Below are 24783 nucleotides of genomic sequence, written 5' to 3' on the forward strand. Positions count from 1 at the left end.
TGTTGATTTATCTCGTCGCCGGTTCCTCGGATTTCCTTCCTATTGGTCGCTTCGGCGAGCGCCTCTCTCCCTCGTCCTCTTATTGGCCAGCTGCGATTTGCTCTTCTCCTATTGGTCGTGTGAGACTTCGGTGCTCTCTGAAGCCGGACGGACTGGGACGCAGCGCCAATGTTATTGTTTCTGAATGAATATCCGGGAAATGTGCGGACCAATCCGGAGCCTCACATGAGACACAAAACAAAGCGTTTCTATTCTAATCTTTTATTGTAATATAATGTAATATAAAGCGTTAGGAGTGTGTGTGCGCGCGCGTGTGTGTGTTTTGTTTTGTCGCCGGCAGCAGAAAGGAAAGTGTGTGTGTGTGAAAGAGAGTGTGTGAGTGTGAGAGAGAGTGTGTGTGTGTGTGTGTGTGTGAGTGAGAGGCGCTCAGGCCTGGTGCTGTACCGCTGGTCGATTTTAACAATAGCCGAAGTCTCAGCTTGTATGTAGCTCTTTACAACACACACACACACACACACACGGATTATCGGCTCACATGGACGGCGATTTAACCCCGTTGTAGCACTGAAGGATATTTTTTTTAATAATTTTTTTTCTAAACTGCTAGTTTTTTTTTTTTACACCTGGGGAAAAAGACACAATAGGAGATAAAAATGTCTAACAGCGCTACAGGAAGCGGAGGACTGAACGGTTTGGTGAGTAAAACACACACACGTCGTCCGCAAGGTGTAATTAATACGTTATAAACGTCGTGTTGTGTGTAATAGGAAGAAATATCGTACGTTATTACACCCGTCGACGCGCGAGCGCATCTGAGGTAACTTTAGCTTAGCATGTAGCTAACATGTAATGTGTATTATTATAAACGTCTACAAATGTTAAAATGTCCGTCGGTTGAAATGACTGGAAACTCTGTTCCACACAGGACAATAAAATTTTAGTGTTTATTATTAAACAAATATAATCGTGGACGTTTTTAGACCATTTTTGTGATGTTTTTACTCAGATGCTAACAAAGCTAGCTGCGCTCGAGCGCCCTATTGTTTGACTGCAACGGACTTTTCTTTGCACTTCTTTACATTTAAAGCTAAATATATTCGATTCAATTTATTTCACGAGCGTAAAGTTGCTTGGATTTTAGTAAACCTGGTCGGTGAGTGGCTGATAAATAATAAATAAGCACCAGAGAAGAGTTGTTTAAGGAAAACTTATGAACTGAACTGAAACAATAAATACAATTGTGGTTCATGCGCGTATAAACTGAGCACAGACTCGTGTTTACGTGTTTATATTGTTTAATCAAACCTCCAGAGATCAACCCGTTACATAAATCCATCCTAAAACTTCTTTATGCTCGTGAGTGATGGATGACGTCAGTAAACAAAACCCAGGTGTAAATATGACCTCTGACCCACGTGACCACAACATTTGTGCTAAATAAACATAATTACCCCCTGTGACAGTTATTACACCGTGTTAGCATTGTTCAGCAATGACACATTCATTCAGTAGGAGCTTTATCCTGATCTTGGATCCAGAGTGTCTTGAAGAAATGCTGGGTGTGAGGGTGGAATACATCTGGATGGGACACCAGACAATCACCGGGGGCTATTCATGCACAAACTTACACTCAGGGGCAGTTTAGTGTAGCCGACATGTTTTATATGAGGACTCGGTATAAGAACTCTGTACAGATCAAGCCGGAGGTTCTGAAGCTACGAGGCAGCAGATCATTGTGCTACCCAAACGTATCACCATTTTATTAGCATTAACGTAGAGAAAAATAATCTAATTTCCACTCTATGACTGAGGCGAGGATTAAAAGCGTGTCTTATTCTTTCGTGTGTTTTTCTGTAAGGCAAAAGTTTAATTAACTTTATGCGTTGTGAAATCAGGACACACTGATCAAACTCTGTACTTCTCCGGATTGATTTTCTCATCCCGTCCTCAAATATTTTAGGCAGCAAAGACGTGATGTTTACTTTTCCCACTAACCAGTGAATTTAAACTACATGCCTATTTGTAGCAAAAACAGTGTCGGCTACGGACATCGGCTGATATTTATATATTTTATTGTTTTTATAGTAAAGTATGTAGAATTGAAGCTGCAATTTAGTGACAATTAGTAATTATACATGTTGCTATATTTACAGATACACTATATGGTTAAATGTTTGTGGACACCTCACCATCACACTCATTTACAGCATTGGACAGACACCATTATCTAGATAGAGTGACTTACATTATCTCAATTTTATACAGCTGAGCAACTGAGGGTTAAGGGACTTGCTCAGGGGTCGAGCAGTGGCATCTTGGTGGACCTGGGATCGAACTCACAACCTTCTGATTGATAGCCTAACATCTTAACCACTAGGCTACGCAGGCCTTACATCATATGTGCTTCATATGTGCTTGTTGATCATCCCATTCCAGATGTTAATGTCAATGTCATTCTGTTACACTGTGGAGCTTCTTGTACTAAGACAAATTCCTCATATGTGAAAACATACCTGGCAATAAAGATCTTTCTGATTCTGATTCTGATGTTCTTCTCCTTATAATAAACTCTTCTGGAAGGCTTTCCACTAGATTTGGATTTGTGTTCATTCAACTACAAGAGCATTAGTGATGTTTGGTGGGTGAGAAGGTCTTGACACTCAAGTGCTTCCACTCTAAACTCAACACACCATGCCTTCATAGAGTTTGCTTTGTGCACAGAACAGCTTTGCACCTCTTAATTCCAGTGAAGGGAAATTGTAATGCTACTGCATACAGAAACATCCTACACAATTGTTTGCTTTAAACATCATGGCGACAGTTTGGAAAATGAACCAGGTCTGGGTGTGATGGTCAGGAATCCCGTACTTTTGACCATGTAGTGTATAATAAGCCTATAAACGTTTTCTGTAGATTTGTTTAAAAGAACCATTATACATGTAGGATCCATATTTGAAATTTAGACATAAACTTCGGCAGCTCCAGGTTTCTGTTTCGAGCCTGATCTCGGTTCACTGCATGTTCTATCGTGTGTCTGCGTTCATTTCCTCCAGGTTCTGGTTTCCTCCTAAAAACACACCATTAGGTGTGAATGAATGCAAATGTGATTAATTGCCATCCCATTCAGGATGTATTCTCACCGCACTCCAGAGTAAGCTCCGGATTCACAGTGCCCCTGACCAGGGTAGAGCAGTTACTGAAGAATAATTTAAATAAAGTAACATCTGGATACGATCCCACTGGATAAGCAAGTCATACCTTTAAATTCAAAGAATTTGCTTTATGTAAAAGTATACAATGTTGAGTTTCTGGGTCTTTAACATTGCTCATAGAGTGCCTGAATGACCACAAAATAAATTGTCTGTGATCTATGAAAATTTAAAGATATTTTCAAACAGCTTTTTCACACATTTTAGCAGGATACACTAGAGACGTTCTTGGGCTCGGGGAGCCCGTACCTCGGTTTTCTTTAAGCTCTAGTTCTCTAGTTGACTGCAGAAATCTCTGGTTTAATTCAGACATTCTTACAACGTCTGTAGTCTGGATTTAGTCATCTACTTGTGGACGCATGTCTAATACTGTGCTGATCTTAACAACAGACCTTCTTTGACAAGAACAATGGCACCAAGAGAGAGGAGGCGAACGGCGAAGGCGGGAAGAGCGAGCTTCCCAGGAAAGAGAGCTCTAAGAAGATGACTGTAGAGCGTGTGTACCAGAAGAAAACTCAGCTGGAGCACATCCTTCTCCGTCCAGACACTTACATCGGCTCAGTGGAGCCTGTCACTCAGGTGAGGCCCAGTTCTACAGCGACTACGCCGAATGTGATCCTAAACAGATTGTACTTATTGTAATATGGCACAAACTAATGACAGATTTACTGTCCTGTGAGATCAGTGCACACTCGCTTCAATCTGTACCTCTTATTTCCAGCAAATGTGGGTTTTCGACGAAGAGATTGGAATGAACTTGCGAGAGATCACTTACGTCCCTGGACTGTATAAAATCTTTGATGAAATTCTCGGTAAGTCGATGCCCCAGGCTCTTCTCGATTCCCCACATCTCAGCATCTCACCTCTGAAGTGGAATTGATTTTAGTAGGGATGCATCAATGCCGTTTTGTTTTCAGATTGACGAGGATGTAGCTTTTAAATACTGATACCCAATTAAGTAAATCTATTCAGTAACGATCGACCAGAGACGTCACAGAACATTTATTTATCTTACGATTTTAGATAGGACGTACACGTGCGTTTGCTACACAGCGTAATGTTAGCTAGTTGATTTTAAATGGTTAATTAGTTTGTCTTCTGTGCAGCTGTAAATAAACTACTTTTGCCTTAGATTTTTTAGACTTCAGCTTACTGGTGTAATAGGAATGCTTTGCTTTGCCTTTCTTCATTAATTTTCTAATTTCAGTCATTTCAGATCGCTGCAATTTTTAGTACCACAGCACAACACTTAGTGATTTTACATCACTTAGTATCGCAGGGTTTCACGTGTTGTTATTGAAACATTTTTATGAGTATGTGTACGGACCGATACCAGTAACAGTACCAGTCTGGGTGACAGTATAAGTACCAGTCTGGATACCAGAATCAGTACCAGTCTGGATACCAGTAACAGTACCAGTCTTGATACAAGTAACAGTACCAGTCTGGATACAAGTATCAGTACCTGTCTGGATACCAGTAACAGTACCAGTCTGGGTACCAGTATAAGTATCTGTCTGGATACCAGTATAAGTACCAGTCTGGGTGACAGTATAAGTACCAGTCTGGATACCAGTATAAGTACCAGTCTGGATACCAGTAACAGTACCGGTCTGGATACAAGTATCAGTACCAGTCTGGATACCAGTAACAGTACCAGTCTGGATACCAGTATAAGTATCGGTCTGGATACCAGTATCAGTACCGTTCTGGATACCAGTAACAGTACCAGTCTGGGTGACAGTATAAGTACCAGTCTGGATACCAATATAAGTACCAGTCTGGATACATCAGATTTTAGTTATCACATCATATTTTGTATATGTGACGTGACAACGTGACATACGACATATGGTGACCCATACTCAGAATTTGTTCTCTGCGTTTAACCCATCCAAAGTGCACACACACAGCAGTGAACACACACCCGGAGCAGTGATGAAGTTAATCTCTATGCAAGGCTTTACTAAACCAGCACATTTCCAGAATTCCTGTTGTTTGCATCATCTTCACCAATTTAATCGTTAAATCTGCAGAGATGATTATTTCCAGTCTCGTATCCGCTTTTAGCCACATGACTGAGCTGAGCCGATGCAGCGTTATGTTTAATGAAGTGGACTATTCATAGTTCCAGATTTAGCCTCTTTTTTTTCCCTCACAGTTAATGCAGCTGACAACAAGCAGCGAGACAAGAACATGAACACCATCAAAATCAGCATCGATCCGTGAGTGCCTTTTCTCCACTTCCCTCGAGAAGCCGAAAAATTTCAGCCTGTTTACACTCAAGCTAACATTCTGCCACATAATGAATCATCTCACAGGGCTGCTCTCTCACTCCCAATGCACTCACGCTAAATAAATAAAGACTACAGCTTGCTGTGCTTTACTGGTTTATTAAGGTAGAGCGTTGGTGCTTTCAGCAGCTTCTTCATAAGTGTTCAGCAGCAGGGAGCTATTAAAATCCCACTAATCCTGCGCTTATTGTTATTATTATTATTTGTTTTCTCCAGAATAAAGCAAATCATGATATCATCTGGGATTCCTGCAGGCTCATTATACTCAGAACAGAGTGTGAATGTCCTTTGCTGCTGAGAGACTTTGCTATTATTTCTTTCTCTGTGTGGAGCCACTTTAGCAAATCGTATTAAGACGTTTTAAAAAGATATGGTTTTAAATACGGGCATCCGATTGTTGAGTCGGAGTGAGGTGTAGTAGTGTAGTCTGAGAGATTATGTGCTGGATGAAGTATTTTCTTGTTGCTGGTTTATTTCACTTGCAGCAGAGTCATTCATTCGAAATGATCACGCGAATCGACTCTTTTCACGATCGACTCCCACGGCAGCACGGTACAAAGCGCGGTGGTGGTTTGACGGCAAATAAATATATCGTCTACTTTAAGAAAAGTAGCAAAGGATGATAAAGGTCCACAAATATGAGCATACATCTGTGAACAGCTCAATAGAATACTCTGAGGTTAATAGGCCTGTTTGAACACTGGGCTTTATATTTCAGCTGTTGTTTTGCACGGTTCCGTTTTCTCTGTTGTAACGTTTACCACCGTTTTCCGTCAAATGCGTTTTTAGTCTTAATGAAGCTGTTAGGAAAAGTAGAGGGGAAGGAAAAGATGCAAATTAGGTGCAAATTAAATAATAGACGAGAAGCATGTTAATAAATATATTATATATTATAATAATATATATTATATTATAAATAATAGACAAGAAGCATGTTAATAAATATATTAGGGCTTAAAGACGTTTAACTGAGGATTTTTTTTATCTGAGCTGCATGTGAGAGGGTGATTTGAAGGAGGAATGTACTGGAGGGAGACGAGGAAGAAGCTGATGGCATGCAGACTAATGAATTTCACATTCACTTCACCTTCAGTACGCGTCAACCATGTGTCCTTCTCACACACACACACACAGAGACACACAGAAACACAGAGCGAGATCAACATATTATCCTCACACACACACACACACACAGAGAGAGAGAGAGAGCGAGATCAACATATTATCCTCACACACACACACACACACACACACACACACCACCTCTTTTTCCCTTGCTGTCCTTCTCAGGTTTTTATCTATGGTTAATATAGAGAGTGCTGCCTGTTATCTTTTTAGCCAAAAGATGCTACTCCAGCTACTCCACTCTCTTCTTATCAACTGTGTATGTGATATTTTGCTCTGTTAGGGATTCTAATATCATCTCCATATGGAACAATGGGAAAGGAATCCCTGTGGTGGAGCACAAAGAGGAGAAGATGTTCGTCCCCGCTCTTATCTTCGGACACCTTCTCACCTCCAGCAATTACGATGATGACGAGAAAAAAGTCACAGGTAACTACAAGAGCTAAAGCCAAAGCGCTACATGAAAAACAATGAGCTACTAAATAATAAATGAAAGGAAAAGCGTGCTCTTGTGTTAGTCTTGTGGCCTGGGGCAGGTTTCTGCTTGTCATACAGAGTAGGGATTAAATAATTATCCTGCTAGGATTGCAAAATATGGAATTCAAGATTTAGGATTATTTTATATATTACTGAAGATATTTTATGTTGTACAGTTTAAGCCCATGTTCCTTTAAATATATTCATCTTTGGTGCCTTTTAAACGGCATATCGTGTAATAGCACAGTAAATCATTTAATCAGATTTGAAAAAAAAATGTAATGGAAACAAAAATATAGCTTTTGTTTTTTTTTTTTCAGCAAAGACTAAAAAATGCTGGTATCAGTTCAGACTTACACACAACAGACAGGTCACCACCCTGAGCCTGGAATATGTTTTAATAAAGGCCCCACAGTGTTTTATTCATCTTATATATTATAGAATATAAATCAGTACCAACGCAATCGAATCGAACAGAAGTTAATCAACTAAAATTCACAGACTTTGATTATTACAATAAAATTTATCACAGTTGGTTGAGTTGTGTAGCGCTAAAGCCTATATGTGCTGAGTAAGTGTTTCCCCCATACCTGTTGTCTTGCAATCCAGATTTCCCCCGTTCTTAAACTCAAAAGTCTTATCTTTGTTGTGCAGGTGGAAGGAACGGCTACGGTGCTAAGCTCTGTAACATATTCAGTACCAGGTTCACAGTGGAAACTGCCTGCAAAGAGTACAAACAAAGCTTCAAACAGGTACCAACAACCGCTAATTCCACCTAGTTAAAATTATGTGACAGAACGAGTTTTATATATGAAATTTGTAGGGTTTTGGGACTTGCTGGAGTTCTTGTGTGAGCTTTCTGTGGGTTTGAACTTTTAAAGCACAGATATTGTCTGTTCATGGTGGGGAAAAGACGACATTTTCACACATATAGGTCCCTGGTGGTCTTAAGTTGTATTTTAGTATCAGATATGGAACCTTTTAAAATGAACATTAGGGATGCGCTGTTCTTTTCATACTGCTTAAGACTATATGTGTGTGTACTGTACATGAGGTAAGCAGTGTGTGTTCACTGTCTACAGATACAAAATCCTGTCCATCCAGATTTTCGTCTGAAGCCAATACAGTCTGACTCTTTCATGTATCTGTAGACAGTATTGATAAAAGGTGTTAATTAATCTTTCTCTGCTTTCTGTGCTTAAAGTCATGGCAGAACAACATGACAAAAACCAGCGATGCAAAAATCAAGTCCTTCGACGGGGACGATTTCACCTCTGTTACATTCCAGCCTGATCTCGCCAAATTCAAGATGGATAAACTGGACAAGGATATTGTGGCTCTGCTGACGCGCAGGGCCTACGACATAGCCGGGTCATGCAAGGGCGTTAAAGTCATTCTCAACGGCAAGAAGCTGCCTGTAAGTCACAACATACCGCATTGGGCAAAAAGTATTACTATACTATAATATTATTATACGTTGCCATAACCTTGTACATAAGATGAAACATCAGCACAACATAAGTACCTTGCATAATAATATCTAATAATGTCTAAAACAAATCAGTCTATTCTGACTGAGATTGTACCCAGTTATCTATTTGGTTTTTTTCTGAATTCATTTACGTAGTCTGTAATCTTGGGCGGCCAAATCCTATATGCTGCTACGAGAGATATCACCACATTATCTCGCGTGTGCCGTTTATCAAAGCTGTCCAGATGCTCGGAGTCACACGAGAACATGAACAAGCAGCCTGCTTCACCTACAATGCTAAGCTGTCTCTGCCTTTGGGTACATCTTATCCGAACGTAGTCGTCGCCTTCAGCTCGTCGGATTTAACATTATAACTTCAAAGAAGAAGAATAACCCTTTAATTGTCAAATTGCATGTTTAGATAAGAGACACAACTGAACCAGCTGCAGCTGGAGGCTGTGGTTTTAACATTTCCTTTAAGCAGCTGGTGGATGAAAACAACCTTACAGTTAAACACACTGTTGTTCTTTTTACTCAAACATCTCTGGGCAGTAGAGCACAAAATACTAACAATTAAAAACACACATCCAGATGCCTTTAAGTTGTAGTTCTTATATAACGGAACTGGATGTTATTATAGTGTTATGGATATAAAAAGTATTATACAACAGCACTGTTGAGACCTTGTGGAGAAAATGTGATATTTAATAAATAAAAAAAAAGTAAATATAAATGGATAAAAAGTACTATGCATCATTCACTAATTAACAAAACTGTATAGTTGTTGACAAAGTGTAGTATAAGAACAATAAATCTCTTTGGGGATGTACAATTAGTGATATATAATAAACTTTGTTTCGGTAACAGCAACATTATTTACATCTGTGCCACATCACCTCTGTTGTGTCTTTGACTATTTTCCTATAACAGCACCTCCCGGTGTATTTGTTCCTTACATTGGGATTTATTTCATTCCTGAATATGGATTTACCTTCGTTTTACGTATTATGAACAGATTCGCACCGAATCATGTATTAACGGTCTGTGAATCGCAGTCGTGTGTCTCTGCAATTGATCAACTAACCGGATTTCACACATCACATGCTCACTGCTCGCACTTCACGCTGCAGGTGAATGGCTTTCGCAGCTACGTGGATCTGTATGTGAAGGACAAGCTGGACGAGACCGGCGTGGCACTGAAAGTAGTTAACGAGGTGGCGAACGAGCGCTGGGAGGTGTGTCTCACAATGAGCGAGAAAGGGTTCCAGCAGATCAGTTTTGTCAACAGCATCGCCACTACAAAGGTAGCAGGAAATACGACCAGATAATATTGATGTTTGTAAAGTTTTACTGAGATATCACGGATAGTATTACTTACTATAATGTAATAAATTCATATTTGTATTAATTGTAATCATTACAACCAGAAGGGAAAAAGCCGATTTAAAAAAAAAATATATATATATCTATTTTTTTTCCGTTTTCCTTTTAAATTTGTGGACAAATTAAAGAATCGTCAGACCCACTTTGACACAAAAACAGCTGTTTTTGCTTGCAGTTTCTTATAGAACATAAATATCATGATTCATAGGATGTATCCCAGAATTATCAGGTGGGATTATCAGGACGACTTATTTTGCTGGATCGCACGCTCCTTGACTTTAGGCCTATGACCCAGGATGTAATTTCTTTTGGCTCTTCTCACAGGGTGGCAGACACATCGATTATGTCGTGGACCAAATTGTGGCAAAACTCATTGAGGTGGTGAAGAAGAAGAATAAAGCAGGAGTGACAGTGAAACCATTCCAGGTTTGGACATTAAATATTAGCATTGTGTTGTCATTTTAAACAACATGATGATGATGATGATGATGATGATGATGATGATGATGATGATGAAGTAAATTGATTCATTTCAGGTCAAGAACCACATCTGGGTGTTTGTGAACGCTCTGATCGAGAACCCGACCTTCGACTCCCAGACTAAAGAGAACATGACTCTTCAGACCAAAAGCTTTGGCTCGAAATGTGCTCTCTCTGAAAAATTCATAAGAGCGGTAAGACTCATTTTGATAATAAGGTTGCTTTAATGGATCAGATAGTAAATTTGGGCTTTAGGTAACATTCAGACCGGTGTTTCTTTATCTCACTGTTATTTTCGATCTTCCTCCTGTTAGACACCTGACATAGCTTTCGAGGAACTTGCTAATTAGCTGATGTGTTGTGTGTGTCAAGTTTGTGAAGAACTTGTTAAGAACTCCCTTTGTAGCCGTTAGCATCATACAACCGTTTTAAGTTTTATTCCTTGAATGTCTTTATTGTTTTTAAATACACAAGTGCGCTAATACAGAGCGTAATTTCTGTAAGTAACCGGTCTCTTATTGTTCCTCAGGCTACTAACTGTGGCATCGTGGAGAGCATTCTGAACTGGGTGAAGTTCAAGGCTCAGACACAGCTAAATAAAAAGTGCTCATCAGTCAAGTACAGCAAGATTAAAGGCATCCCTAAACTGGATGATGCTAATGATGCTGGTGAGTTTGGACCAGTTAAGTGTTTTGTAAACGAATCCTTGTAAACGAATGCCGTTGTTTTTCTGAGCACTCGAAACGTCTGAACATGTAAACATGCATTTACTTGTTCTAAATACTATAAATTTCCACTTTGCTTAAATGATCTGGTTGTCCTTGCATCTTTAATACTTCTGTAAGCTTTACCACAGCATGGCATGTCGGATTTTTTTACCTTTTTTTTAACCTTTTCTATCCTGCTGACTTTTGTGTGCATTATTGCTGACTCTTTCTTATGCTAAGGTGGGAAGCACTCGTCTGAATGCACTCTGATTCTTACTGAGGGAGACTCAGCCAAATCGCTGGCCGTCTCCGGGCTGGGCGTTATCGGACGAGACCGATACGGAGTGTTCCCTTTAAGAGGCAAGATCCTGAATGTGCGAGAGGCCACACACAAACAGGTGAGCAGACACCATAGTAGTTAAATGAGTAAACATGCAGAATTGAGCTCAGTTTCATTCACAGAGCGCTATTTAGTCTGTCACAACACATCAAATTTAAAGATGTAGATTTGGACATAATGAATATAAAAGACAGAAAACTCCCTGTGGCAACATGAGGAAGAAAACTAGGTCTCTAAAAGGGTGCAATCCTGACATTGTGTGCTGAGATTAGAGATAAATAACAAAATGAAATTTGAACACTATACAGGTGTAGAAGAGTAAAGACAAACAAGGACTAAGTGTGTAATATGAGTAGAGGACAGTATTCATGATAACAGCAGCAAAATAGAGCAAGTTCCAAAGCAGCAAAAAAATGAGAGTGATGGTTCAGCAAGAGCATTATTATGAAATATATTTCTGCACAACTGATATAATGCAAATCTAAATAGAACACGGATGCATGTTTAGTTTAATTGTGTCGTTGTGTCGTCTTCTGTCTGAAGATCATGGAGAATGCCGAAATCAACAACATCATAAAGATCGTCGGTTTGCAGTATAAGAAGAGTTATGACGACGCAGAGTCCCTGAAATCTCTACGCTATGGCAAAATCATGATAATGACCGATCAGGTACGGTACGTCTTAAACATGTTATAATCTGCTGCACCTCTGTGACGGCACTAATGTTTTCTGGGTTTTGTGATTAGGATCAAGACGGCTCGCACATCAAGGGCCTTCTCATCAACTTCTTCCACCATAACTGGCCGTCTCTTCTGAAGCACACGTTTCTGGAAGAATTCATCACCCCGATTGTCAAAGTATGAGCTGCCTTATTCTGTGTATATATACGTATATATATAGAGACATAAAATGCTGCATATTTGATTTGAATTCAGCTTTAATATTGATTGCTTTGTGTACAGGCCACTAAAAACAAACAGGAAGTTTCCTTCTACAGCATTCCAGAGTTTGAAGAGTGGAAAAAGCAAACAGACAATTACAAAACATGGCATATAAAGTACTACAAAGGTTTGTTTTCATTTCAAGCAATCATGCATATAGATAGATAGATAGATAGATAGATAGATAGATAGATTAATTGATAGATAGATAGATAGATAGATAGATAGATAGATTAATTGATAGACAGATAGATAGATAGATAGATAGATAGATAGATAGATAGACAGATAGATAGATAGATAGATAGATAGATAGTGAGATTGATTAATTGATTAATTGATTAATGATGTTATTTAATGATGTGATGCTATAGGTTTGGGTACCAGCACAAGCAAAGAGGCAAAGGAATACTTTGCTGATATGGATAGACATCGGATTATGTTCAAGTATGGCGGCACAGAGGACGATGCTGCCATTACTTTGGTAGGTTTCAGAGGTGGGAAGAGAGAAAGTGCAATTATTTTGTTACTTGATTGCGAGTTCAAATTCTGATCCACAGCCATCTGTGGCCAGGAGCCACGATAGGAACTAAGGGGTGTACATTGAGTACAGTAGTGCATGTGTCAGTATTGTATTTTAGAACTCAGGATGTAATCGGAGGACTGTATAGTAATCGTATCGCTCTGCCTGTTTGTCTTCTCTCTAAAGGCTTTTAGCAAGAAGAAGACAGATGACAGAAAAGAGTGGCTCACTAATTTCATGGAGGACAGGCGGCAGAGGAGGATGCACGGTCTGCCGGAGGTGAGACCTTTCACATCCACCTTTCTATCACATGCTTCAAAGAGAGATTTAGGTGTATTTAGATGTAAAAAAAAAAAAGGTTTTCAGCCCTGTTAGTCTTAACTCTTGGAATAGTCTTAGCATAGCATCATCTTTTTAACAAGGGCAGCCGTTTTTAAACTAATTTTTTTGTGTTTCAGCAATACCTGTATGGCACCGCAGCTCGGCACTTGTCCTACAACGACTTCATCAACAAAGAGCTGATTCTTTTCTCCAACTCCGACAACGAGAGATCCATTCCATCCCTTGTCGATGGTGCGCCTCCTAAATAGTGTTACACATGACAGTTACACAGTCAGAGTGTGTGTGTGTACAGTGTGTGTGTGTATGTGTGTGTATGTGTACAGTGTGTGTGTGTGTGTGTACAGTCTGTGTGTGTGTACAGTGTGTGTGTGTACAGTGTGTGTGTGTATGTGTACAGTGTGTGTGTGTACAGTGCGTGTGTGTGTATGTGTACTGTGTGTGTGTGTAGAGTGTGTGTGTACAGAGTGTGTGTGTGTGTGTATATGTGTACAGTGTGTGTGTGTACAGAGTGTGTGTGTGTGTACTGTGTGTGTGTGAGTGTGTGTACTGTGTGTGTACAGTGTGTGTGTGTATGGCAGCAACGAACTTATATGTCTTTTGTGGCATCTAAAATACATTTTTTACAACAACCTACAAAGAGTGAAGAGCACTGATATGAGTACAAACAGCGCTACCTTACCAGTTGTCTAAAGGCTATAAGGTGAATATCTGGGGTGTGTTGTTTTGCATGCAGGTCTGAAGCCAGGCCAGAGGAAGGTCTTGTTTACTTGCCTGAAGAGGAACGATAAGAGGGAGGTGAAAGTGGCTCAGCTGGCTGGCTCAGTCGCAGAGATGTCTGCTTACCATCACGGCGAGGTGTGTTTGTGTGTGTGTGTGCGTGTGTTTGTCTCTGTAAGGTTTTTTATTTATCTCTCCATAGGCCTCCAATCCAATATTAAAAGTTTTAGTTGTTTGGATTTTTTTAAGTTCATTTTAGTTCCTGTTTGTTACATTTACTACATTACATTACACTCAACACATCAGTGCTGTCAAAGGGAACATTGTGCATTTAGATTTTTCAGCCTGGACAAATATATTCTTAGAAATGGTACTACAGCAAAAATGATTTTTCTTTAAAATCTTGTGATGGTGTAAATCTTTGGTCATCACGGTGTTCTCATCCTCTCTAAAATTGGTAGGGAAATTACTCACAGAGTATGATCTGTACCATCTGCCTAAAGCTCAGTTCGGAGGAACCACAGCAAGTGTTTGGGCAACTTCTTATGTTAGAACGTGCCGCGACGAAAGAGAGTTGGTGATAACATTTGCGAACCGTAGTGCATGTATTCTGTATCGGATGACAGCGTACGCTTGTTTCATAAGCATTACCACAGAGCAATTTAAGAGCATTAAACGAATGATGTTTTTGTCAACAGCAAGCTCTAATGATGACCATCGTGAACTTGGCTCAAAACTTTGTCGGCAGCAACAACATCAACATCCTGCAGCCCCTGGGTCAGTTTGGTACTCGCATCAACGGCGGCAAAGATGCGGCTAGCCCGCGTTACATTTTCACCATGCTCAGGTTTGTCAGTCTGCAGAGAGGATTTATGTGTTACATTTCTTTACCGTGTAAGTGGATTGTTCTTGAGCATCAACCTCAACCTCATGTGGGGGGTTGCATGAAAAGCAGAAGGAATTTCTCTCTTTTTTTCATCAACCTTCATATACAGACCTTTCCTAGCATCCTACGGCTCCCGACTCTCTCTTTAGTCGCAAATTAATAGAAGTAAACACATTTTCTGGACTGTATACTTTTATACAGCATCGTATCATAAGTTTTCAAAGTAGGCTGCCTTTAACTCCAGAAATACGGTGGGAAATCTGCCTCTTAAAATTGAGTTATTGTTAAAAAAATTTTGAGATTTCCATGCTCTAAATATTTAATTGTTCTCTTGCTGTCGCTGTCTTTTTCACTCTCTAACAGTCCACTGACCAAGCTGCTGTTCCCACCTGTGGACTACAACCTGCTCAAGTTTCTTTACGATGACAACCAGAAGGTGGAGCCAGAGTGGTACATCCCTATAATTCCCATGGTGCTGGTTAACGGAGCAGAGGGTATTGGGACCGGTTGGGCCTGCAAGATCCCCAACTATGACCCACGAGAGATCGTCAACAACATTAACCGCATGCTTGAACATCAAGATCCTTTGCCTATGGTAAAAGCTTCATGCCACCGATAGACATACATCACCATCTGATGTGTAACATCAGATTTGGCAAAAAAAGCCAGTTTGCTTTGCTACATTGATTTGTAACGCTGACTGAGGTGTTTACACTGTTTGTAGTTCTTTTGTGTTTTGATGTGCTGATGTTCCATGTCCGTGTCCTTGTGCAGCTTCCCAGCTATAAGAGCTTCAAGGGGGTGATCCATGAGTTGGGATTGAACCAGTACATGGTCAGTGGTGAGATCTCCGTCCTTGACAAGAACACCGTTGAGATCACAGAGCTCCCGATACGCACATGGACTCAGGTATGCTCAACCGTCTCATGTCACGGTTTATTCCTTTCATTTAACTTTTACAGTATTTGAAATAAAGGGTTTAGAAAGAATAAAGAAGACCACATAAATATTAATAAAGGTTCATTTTGCCGTGGCTTATCTTTTACCAGAGATGGGGTACTCGAGTCATATGACCTGACTTGAGTCAGACTTAAGTCGCAAATTTGAGACTTGAAACTTGCTGGACAAATATTAAAAAAGACTCGACTTGACTTTGACTGGACCTTCATGACTTGAGGCTTGACTCTGACTTGAGTTAAATGATTCAAAGATGGGGGACTCGACTTGACTCGAGTCAGACTTAAGTCGCAAATTTGAGATTTGAGACTTGCTTGACAAATATTAAAAAAAGACTCGACTTGACTTTGACTTGACGTTCATGACTTGAGACTTACTTGTGACTTGCACATGTGTGACTTACTCCCACCTCTGTCTTTTACCCTTGGCCCCTGGTCTGATTTCAGGAATATTTTCCCTGATTGTTCCTATATTTCATGCAGGCGTACAAGGAGTCAGTCTTGGAGCCCATGCTGCAGGGCACAGAGAAAACCCCAGCTCTCATCTCTGATTATAAGGAGTACCACACAGACACCACAGTGAAGTTTGTGGTGCGCATGTCAGAGGAAAAGCTGGCCCAGGCTGAAGCTGCAGGCCTTCACAAAGTCTTCAAACTGCAGTCTTCTCTCACCTGCAACTCAATGGTGAGACAGAGAATTGTGTACAACACAAATAAAACAAGTTTTGCTGTTATTTTATAACTACCAAAGAACTGCATAATCATTTAACATTGTATCGGTCTGTTGGAGTTTTATTCACTCCTTTCGTCTTTCTCGGTGGGGTCTATTCATGTAGGTGCTGTTTGATCACATGGGCTGTATGAAGCGGTACGAATCTGTGAACGATATACTGAAGGAGTTCTTCGAGCTGCGCTTGCATTATTACAAACTGAGGAAGGACTGGCTGGCCGGAAGTCTAGGTGCCGAGTCATCGAAACTTTCCAATCAAGCACGATTTGTTCTGGAGAAGATCGAAGGGAAGATTTCAATCGGTGAGTACAGTTGATTTTGATAGCACTACAGGGCTTTAACTCGATGAGTAAATAATAAAAAAAACAATACGGGGTCAATAGTGGTGTGTTTCGAATAAAGGTGGGGTGCGCAATGTTTGAAAAATGCTTCAGAAAACTGACAAACAAAACAAACGTGTCTTGTCAAAATGCGGCGGAGAGAGTGTTCAGTGCGCATGTCTGACATTAGCCAAAAACGATTGAAACATTGACATGGCAGATACCTGCCTCGGGTTTTAGGTGTTGAACGTTGTCTTCTGCGTGAAACGGAGCTAATCCTTTCACAGTACAACACACAGTACTACAAAAACACATTTGTATTACCATAGTATTACACATTGAGTTCATTTACTGATAAAAATATCCCTCGACCAGCTGCTCCAGCAGGTTCTGCCATAATAGTTGCCTGGGTTATGTATGTATGTGTGGGGCAGAGCTATCAAAACAGGGGTGACACCCGTTTGGGTTAGGGGCGTGTTTGTTTAGGTGATTTCAGATATCAACATTGGCTTTCAAACACCTCAACTTTAAAGAAGCTTTTAAACAGTGTTTTATATTTAAGTTGCAGCTTTTGAAATGTTTGGGGGTTGAGTATGAAAGCGGGAAGGAAAAAAATAGGAAACTAGGATGTCCAGTGATAAACAGGTTACAACGACAGCCTTACAACGACTGTTAAATACATGGAGGCTTGGTGGGTTTGTTAGACACTTGTAAACATCCTGTTTGAGTAACAGCCTCATAAAAATAAAACATATGGAATAAAAAACATTAAAAAAAAACATAGATCCTAGTTATCACGCTTGCTCAATATTTGCATTGGGTTTCTATAAATAATAGGCTCCTTGTTGTGTATAAATTGGTCATAACAGCCATAAATCTCTAGTAGACCAGATTAATAGACCAGATTAATAGATCAGAGCTCAGTGCTCACTGTTTTTCACTGTCTATGTCAGTATACAGTTTTATTAGAGTAATGTTTTTACTGTATTCCAGAGAACAAGCCTAAGAGGGAGCTGATCCGGATGCTGCTGCAGAGAGGCTACGAGTCTGATCCAGTGGCAGCTTGGACCAAAGCTCAAGAAAAGGTACAGGACACATACATTAGAGATCACAAAGCAGTTGTTATTAACCATAGACATATCTGGGTTAGCTCGATATCTTGTCGTAGATGTCGCATACGAAGGTAAAGATATTTTGCACATACGTTTTGTTACTAACTCGTTAAATAAAAAAATTAAACGAATCAACTCCGTTAGGAAAAAAACATACCACACAATCGACCATTTTAAGTACTAAATTTTGTCTCTCTTGAACCGAATGTGTTTTTGTAGTAGAATTTTGGAAATAAAACACTATATATCCAGGCAAATACATCGATAGCACTTGTTTAAGTAGAATAATGAGTAAATAATACACGGTATATAACAAACGTATTAAATATTTCGTCACTCTGAGCCAGTACTCAGTACAGCCGATGGCAGAGACCGTGACTGCTGCTTACCTAAAGACTTATTTGGATGAGGTTAGTTTTACATCATGGGGTGGAGGAATGTAATTATTATATAAGCAAGAGAGTGGACGAGTATGTCTGGGATTTTAGTCACATGTCAGTAATTTGTTTTACAACCTGTGCTGGAAACAGTACAACATAATTTAAAGTGACGTGTAGAAATAACCTCATGTAATATAAACCTTGTCCAGATTGATGTGCTGGTAAAACATTCTGTATGATCACCCACTCAGGCTCTGGAGGATGAGGATAATGACGGCAACACGAGCGACAGCTCAGTGGACTCCGGCTCCTCGTCAGGTCCTAACTTTAACTACATCCTTAACATGCCTCTGTGGTGCCTGACCAAGGAGAAGGTGGACGATCTTCTGAAACAGAGAGACGTGAAGGTACATCATGTCCAAAATGCGACCTCTCAGATCCATAGGTTTAAAATTGTTTTATTTGAAGCTGCACTCCCCTTAAGTCAGTTTAAACATCTTTTAAACATGTGCAATTTTCAGGCATTTTGCATAGGATCTAAGCTTTCTTAACATCTGAGTATCAAGAGACTTTTTCAGTCCTTTGGTCGATGTTCTTGTTTTTACTTGATCTTTCCACCTGATAAATACTCAGCTTCATTCTCCTGTTAGAAATAAAATCTATCAACGTATATTTAACTTAACTAACACTGGGCAAGCATTAGTTAACTATTTATTAGGAATGCACTACATTTTTGACGCTGAGTAACATTTTGAAATCAATAAGAAAGTCAGAAAGCTTACAACAAAGAGATCGTTTATACCGTGTCGTTTACTACGTTTCTATTTAGGTATCATTTCACAATATATTCATGGCTCTCTAAGTTAGTGTTTAAAATGTACTGAAGATACCAAAAACCTATTGTCTTTATCCGAATAAACACAAAAAACGACTTTGTGTGATTACAGAAAGCGGAACTAAACGAACTGCTGAGAAAATCTTCAGACGATCTATGGAAAGAAGACCTGGCTGTGTTTATCGAAGAGCTGGACGTAAGCGTTACACAACACAGTCGTTTGAGGACAGAGCGTTCAGTCACAAACAACCACCAAAAGCTAGTTTAAAACCTGTTCTAATACCATTAAACCAAATCACACAAAACTAGCAGAAATTCTCTCATTGTGTTTGGCCTAACGTAAGTTTAATAAAAATGTCTGTATCTCTATATCATTGTCATACAAAGTAAAAAGTAAAAAAAATTCTTAAAATACAGGTTTACCTTAAAATATAATGTCTACGGTTGAAATTATGAGCTCATTAATATTCAACTTAAAATTTAATTCAAGCTTGTCAGGCTACATATATATGTGTGTGTGTGTGTCTGTGGTTACTGAGACACACCCCATTGCTTATGCCTGTATTTTTGTGTGTCAGCGGTTGGAGGATCAAGAGCGAGAGAACAACAGCATGGGGAAGGCAGTGAAGATGGTCAAAGGAAAGGTGGGCAAGCCCAAAGCGAAGAAGATCCAGCTGGAAGAGACCCTGCCATCACCGTTTGGCCGGCGAGTAGAGCCTCAGATCACACTCGCCATGAAAGCTGACGCCTCCAGGAAGATGACCAAGAAGAAGAAGGTGAGACAAAGAGAGTGCAGTAATTTCACACCCTGAATAACATCCACAACATTTGGGTCATACTTTAGATGTGCAAATTATTATTCTATGTAACAAAATGTGTATTTTGTGTCTTTTGTCCTGTGGAAACTTAGATATGTATGTTTACAATATAGTAAATACATAAAAAAACATAAAAAGAAAACACTATTGATATTTGTTAATGTACGTGTCTTATACTTTTATTTGTATTGGTGAAGAGGGACAATTGGCATTTTTAATAAAAATAGATTTGCAAATGAAAAATCCAAAACAAACTAAACCTTTAAATGAGTTTTTTAAATGAGCATCAATACAGAATATTTTATTGGGGAGTTGCAATGCGTTTAAGAAATCGGTTGTTTTGTGTGTAGAGGTGTTTACTCGTGCTTCTGGATGTTAAACTGTGTGTGTCTGTGTGTGTGTGTGTGTTTGTTGCATTCAGAGTTTGTTGTTTATTTAAGAGCATGATGTTTATTCAGCCATTATATATGTATTTTTAATGTTTAAGTGCATATCTTTCAGGGTGAAGCTGAAATGTCAGTGAAGGTGGAATTTGACGATGACAGCTTGATCGACTCGAACGGTGCAGCAGGAGACAATTCAATGATCTCACCATCTGGTCTGCCAAACCCTGGTGCCAAACCCAAAACTCCACGTGTTAAAAAGGAGAAGAAGGAACCCGGTAAAGAATGTAACAGCAGTTATAGTTATTCTTGGCCAATGAAACTGTATTCAGCTTTATACATCCTTACACCGTGTCCCAGTGTTTAGAAGACATTATTTATACATATAATCCTGTATGCCTTTCAATCAGGCCCTCCAAGACAGAGGAAGACTCCAGGCTCAGCCAAGGGCTCAAGCAGGAAAACGAAGAAGAAGAATCCTTGGTCAGATGATGACGAAAAGTCTGACAGCGATGTAGATGACAGCGAACAGCTTGTTATTCCCCGAGACACGGCATCCAGGAGAGCTTCAGGTGTGTGTTCAACTTTTCCCCCATTTGCTGTTATACAGCTCTTTTTTCCTTTTTTAAACGGATGGCTTAAAGCAGTATGATGCAAGCTATGTGCAACTAGAGAGCTATGTAACATCAGGTCTCCTTCCCACACAACTCTCCACTAACTACCAGTTTGATTTAGGATTCAAATCTATCCGTCAGATCTGGACCGAAGAGGAAAGACCACATGCCCAAACATTAGAACATAAAGGAGATCAACACACACATTATTTTTTATGTATCTTCATATTGTCTTATGTTCATGGTATATAATAATAACTACAGTACATTTTACAAAGTTCAGTTGATTGTGAAATACTTTTAGTATTTTTCAGATTATTTATTCAGAGACGTGTTCAAAAAGCTGTTATTGTAGAATTCTAGTAGCGATTGTCTGCTTATAAAGTTGCGCTTTTTTTCTCCAGCTGCAAAAGTAAAGTATACCTTTGACTTCTCTGAGGAGGAGAGAGAGGAAGACGTGGAAGAAGATCACGATAACGAGCCACCAACTTCACCAGTCCACACCTACAAGGAGAGCTTCAGCACTGCACTGATTAACAATGAGGAAGATGATGACGATGACATATTCCCCCCTAAACCAGCAATCACTTCGTATGTTCATTTTACACTCATGCACAATTCGATTTTCTGTTTGTTTTTTGCATTATTATTATTTATTTTTTAAAATTTATTTTTAACAATTGTCTTGTATCCATAATCCTGGTCCCTTTCAAGGAAGTTTAGGGAAATGTTTTTATTTCTTTATTATGTGTCATGTTGAGGTTTTAGACACTTCATCTAAATTTACTTTGTAAATTATTGTGTGTAGGTCTGCCTCAGAGACCAAGAAGAAGAAGGAACCAGAGAGCATATTCTCTTCATCCAAACATACGTTCTCAGAGAAGAGCAGTGACAGTGGTGCGTGTGTGCGTGTGTATGTGTGTTTGTGTGTGTGCGTGTGTGTGTGTGTTTGTGTGTGTGTATGTGTATGTGTATGTGTTTGTGTGTGTGTGTATGTGTTTGTGTGTGTGTATATGTGTTTGTGTTTGTATGTGTGTGTGTGTGTGTGTGTGTATGTGTGTGTGTATGTGTTTGTGTATGTGTGTGTGTATGTGTGTGTGTGCGTATGTGTGTGTGTTTGTGTGTGTGTATGTGTGTGTGTATGTGTATGTGTGTGTATGTGTTTGTGTGTGTGTGTGTATGTGTGTGTGTGTGTGTATGTGTGTGTATGTGTGTGTGTATGTGTGTGTGTGTGTGCTTGTGTGTGTGTGTGTGTGTGTTTCAATCCAAAATAGTTTTCATGCACTTTAGAACAGGACCAGTTTGACTGTATTAACTGTGTGTTACAGAAGTAAAGTCTGACAGTGATGATGACAGGGGCGCTGCGTTCTCTTCCTACTCCAGCAGCTCAGCGTTTGACAAACCCTCACCTGCTAAGAAAGGTAACAACTGCTGCAGTTCTCTGTTTGCACACTTCACCCAAGACAGTTGGTTCACTACACACTTACTGTTTATTATTAACACCTGTGCACCTGCACATGGCATGGCTGTTGGTGCCAGATGGGCAGGTTAGGGTGTTTTTTGTTGTTGTTGGTTTTTTTTTAAATCTTTTGGGATTTTAGCACAAAGAGTCTCTAGAGTTTACATAGAAATAAAAACATCTGGCATGTGGCTGTTGTTGATGAGAGAGGTCAGAGGAGAATCGCCAGACTGTTGTTAGATAATATATCCACTTTCTACAAACATGGTGAACAGAAAAGCATCTTAAAACACCCCTGGGACCTTGAGGATGTTGGGCTACAGCAGCAGAAGACCAGATTAGATTTCACTCCAGGCCGCTAACAACAGGCATCTGAGACTACAGTCTGTTAAATCTGCCCGGTGTTGCCTTGAACTGTAAACATTAACTGAAGCTCTTTGCACTATATTAATTTAAGCATCGTGTTGCTGGTACACATTACACACTGATTGCATAATCGCATGAATAAACAGCTGCTCGAATGTTCAGTGAGAAAGAGCTTGATTATTCATTTAAAAATGTTGAACTTCCAATTCAGCTTTCTTGCTTTTTTCTTTTCATTACAGCTAAGAAGCCGACTGAAGCTGCACCTAAACCGTGGAAACCTCCATCCACAACCAAGAAACCGGACACCTCTGTGTGGGACTCGGACTCAGACACGGCAGCTAAGAAACCACCATCGACATTATTTAAAAGCCCAGGCAAAGGCAGGGGGAGGAAGAGGAAGCACTCTGACTCAGAGGAAGATTATAGACCCTTGAAGAAGACAGGAAAAGTTCCTAGCAGCAGAGTGAGTAACTTAATTAAACAAATATAATTACTTTATAATACATATTCTATTATGTACTACATATTACATACGGTATTAATTGTCCCTTGGTATTTTTTTAACCCAAAAAAAAAATCAATATACTGTAGCCATTATTTTGCTGAGAGCCTCCTGCATTAACACCTTTGCCAGCAGGGGTCCAATTATTAAGTCATATCACAGAATCATAAAACAGTCTTAATTATGGACTTGATTTATTCAATTTATAATCAAATTTAATTTGTATAGCACTTTCAACATTGAACATTGTCTCAAAGCAGTTTAAATTCAGAATGAAAACGACAGTAATTGACGACTCGAACGCTGCTGCAGCTTTCAGTTCTGTTCACCGTGACTTCTGTGTGTTTGAGTACAGAAGCCGAAGAAGGCCGCGTCAGATGAAGACGACGATGAAGTGAACAGTAAGGGTTTCAGCCGCTTGGACACGTCCCGTGACCGGTCAGGCCGAGCCAAGAAGGAGATCAAGTACTTTGCCGAGTCTGACGACGACGACGATATGTTTATTTAGGCAGCTTATCAGTACTCCAGTACTCTCTCTCTTTATCACACACACACACTCTTTAGCTCTCTCTCTCTCTCTCTCTCTCTCTCTCTCGCTTCTGTCTTTTGTCCTGCAGACTTTTGTACATTTCTTCACTTGCCAGTTTTATTTTTCTTTATTTGTGATGTTAAATGCTTTTTACTGTGTAGCTGTTTTACAATTTTTATTGTTGTTATTAATATTATTATTATTATTGTTATACAGGTTTTTTTTTTCATCAAACTGTATTTGTCCTAAGCAGCTTTTAGAAATTTAGACCAGCACATTTTAAATGTTCAAAGTAAGAGACAGTGTACCTTTTGAGATGAACTTGGAAATAAACATGAAATGTAAAAGGTGTTTGTTCTTCTTTTTGGAAGTTTGCTTCATTTCTTACGGAGACCTTCTATATAGCTGTTAAATCATTATTTATAACAGCAGCTCTGACAGAAGTATTGGCTGTAGGTTAAATCACAGGTTTTTATTAACATGCTCGTTATAATGTTTTAGAATTGTTTCTATAACAACACTTTATTTACAGAGACTTGTATGTCAAATAATTAAATGCTAATAAAAAACGAGCTGTGATTTAACTTAATAAAAATAATCTACAGGATTTATGGAAGTCTCCAGCATCAGTTTCCTCAATGCAACGATAAACAGATGAAAAATATTATTTTTAGTTAGTGTTAATTATTTTTAGTTAGTTAGATAATCAACTCTGGGGTATTAACAGTAACTGATCCATATCGGTCTGCATCACACCACACTGGTGTTTATGGTTTCTCTATAACAGCATTCCACACACACACACCATCTTTTCATTTTTATACATATATAAAAATGATAAACATCTATAATAAAAAACAATATATATATATTTTTTTTATATAA

The 24783-nt window shown here is 39.4% G+C and overlaps 1 protein-coding gene across 1 annotated transcript; it reads left to right on the forward strand.

Annotated features, from left to right (window-relative positions):
* Positions 1 to 200: 200 nt before the first annotated feature.
* On the forward strand, positions 201 to 24249 carry top2b (DNA topoisomerase II beta). Its single transcript, XM_060865703.1, has 35 exons — positions 201 to 695; positions 3600 to 3788; positions 3931 to 4021; positions 5371 to 5434; positions 6912 to 7057; positions 7760 to 7857; positions 8310 to 8522; positions 9707 to 9880; positions 10284 to 10385; positions 10496 to 10633; positions 10969 to 11107; positions 11387 to 11544; positions 12030 to 12155; positions 12233 to 12343; positions 12449 to 12554; positions 12802 to 12911; positions 13137 to 13229; positions 13409 to 13523; positions 14026 to 14147; positions 14708 to 14856; positions 15259 to 15490; positions 15670 to 15804; positions 16335 to 16535; positions 16687 to 16882; positions 17894 to 17985; positions 18644 to 18799; positions 19340 to 19423; positions 19806 to 20003; positions 20547 to 20706; positions 20839 to 21000; positions 21447 to 21633; positions 21851 to 21939; positions 22371 to 22463; positions 23107 to 23330; positions 23725 to 24249. Exons 1-35 carry the CDS (start codon positions 654 to 656, stop codon positions 23875 to 23877), a joined length of 4848 nt encoding a protein of 1615 aa, XP_060721686.1. The 5' UTR covers positions 201 to 653; the 3' UTR covers positions 23878 to 24249.
* Positions 24250 to 24783: the final 534 nt, after the last annotated feature.

Source organism: Tachysurus vachellii, chromosome 3, assembly GCF_030014155.1.
Source record: "Tachysurus vachellii isolate PV-2020 chromosome 3, HZAU_Pvac_v1, whole genome shotgun sequence".
NCBI classification, from domain to species: Eukaryota; Metazoa; Chordata; class Actinopteri; order Siluriformes; family Bagridae; genus Tachysurus; species Tachysurus vachellii.

Bases quoted from the DNA above. Each gene is read 5' to 3' on its own strand.
- top2b (XM_060865703.1), top strand. From the start codon at position 654: ATGTCTAACAGCGCTACAGGAAGCGGAGGACTGAACGGTTTG. The intron at 10,634-10,968 runs GTAAGACTCATT...ATTGTTCCTCAG, and splicing joins CTGAAAAATTCATAAGAGCG to GCTACTAACTGTGGCATCGT. The intron at 20,707-20,838 runs GTAAAGAATGTA...CCTTTCAATCAG, and splicing joins AAAGGAGAAGAAGGAACCCG to GCCCTCCAAGACAGAGGAAG.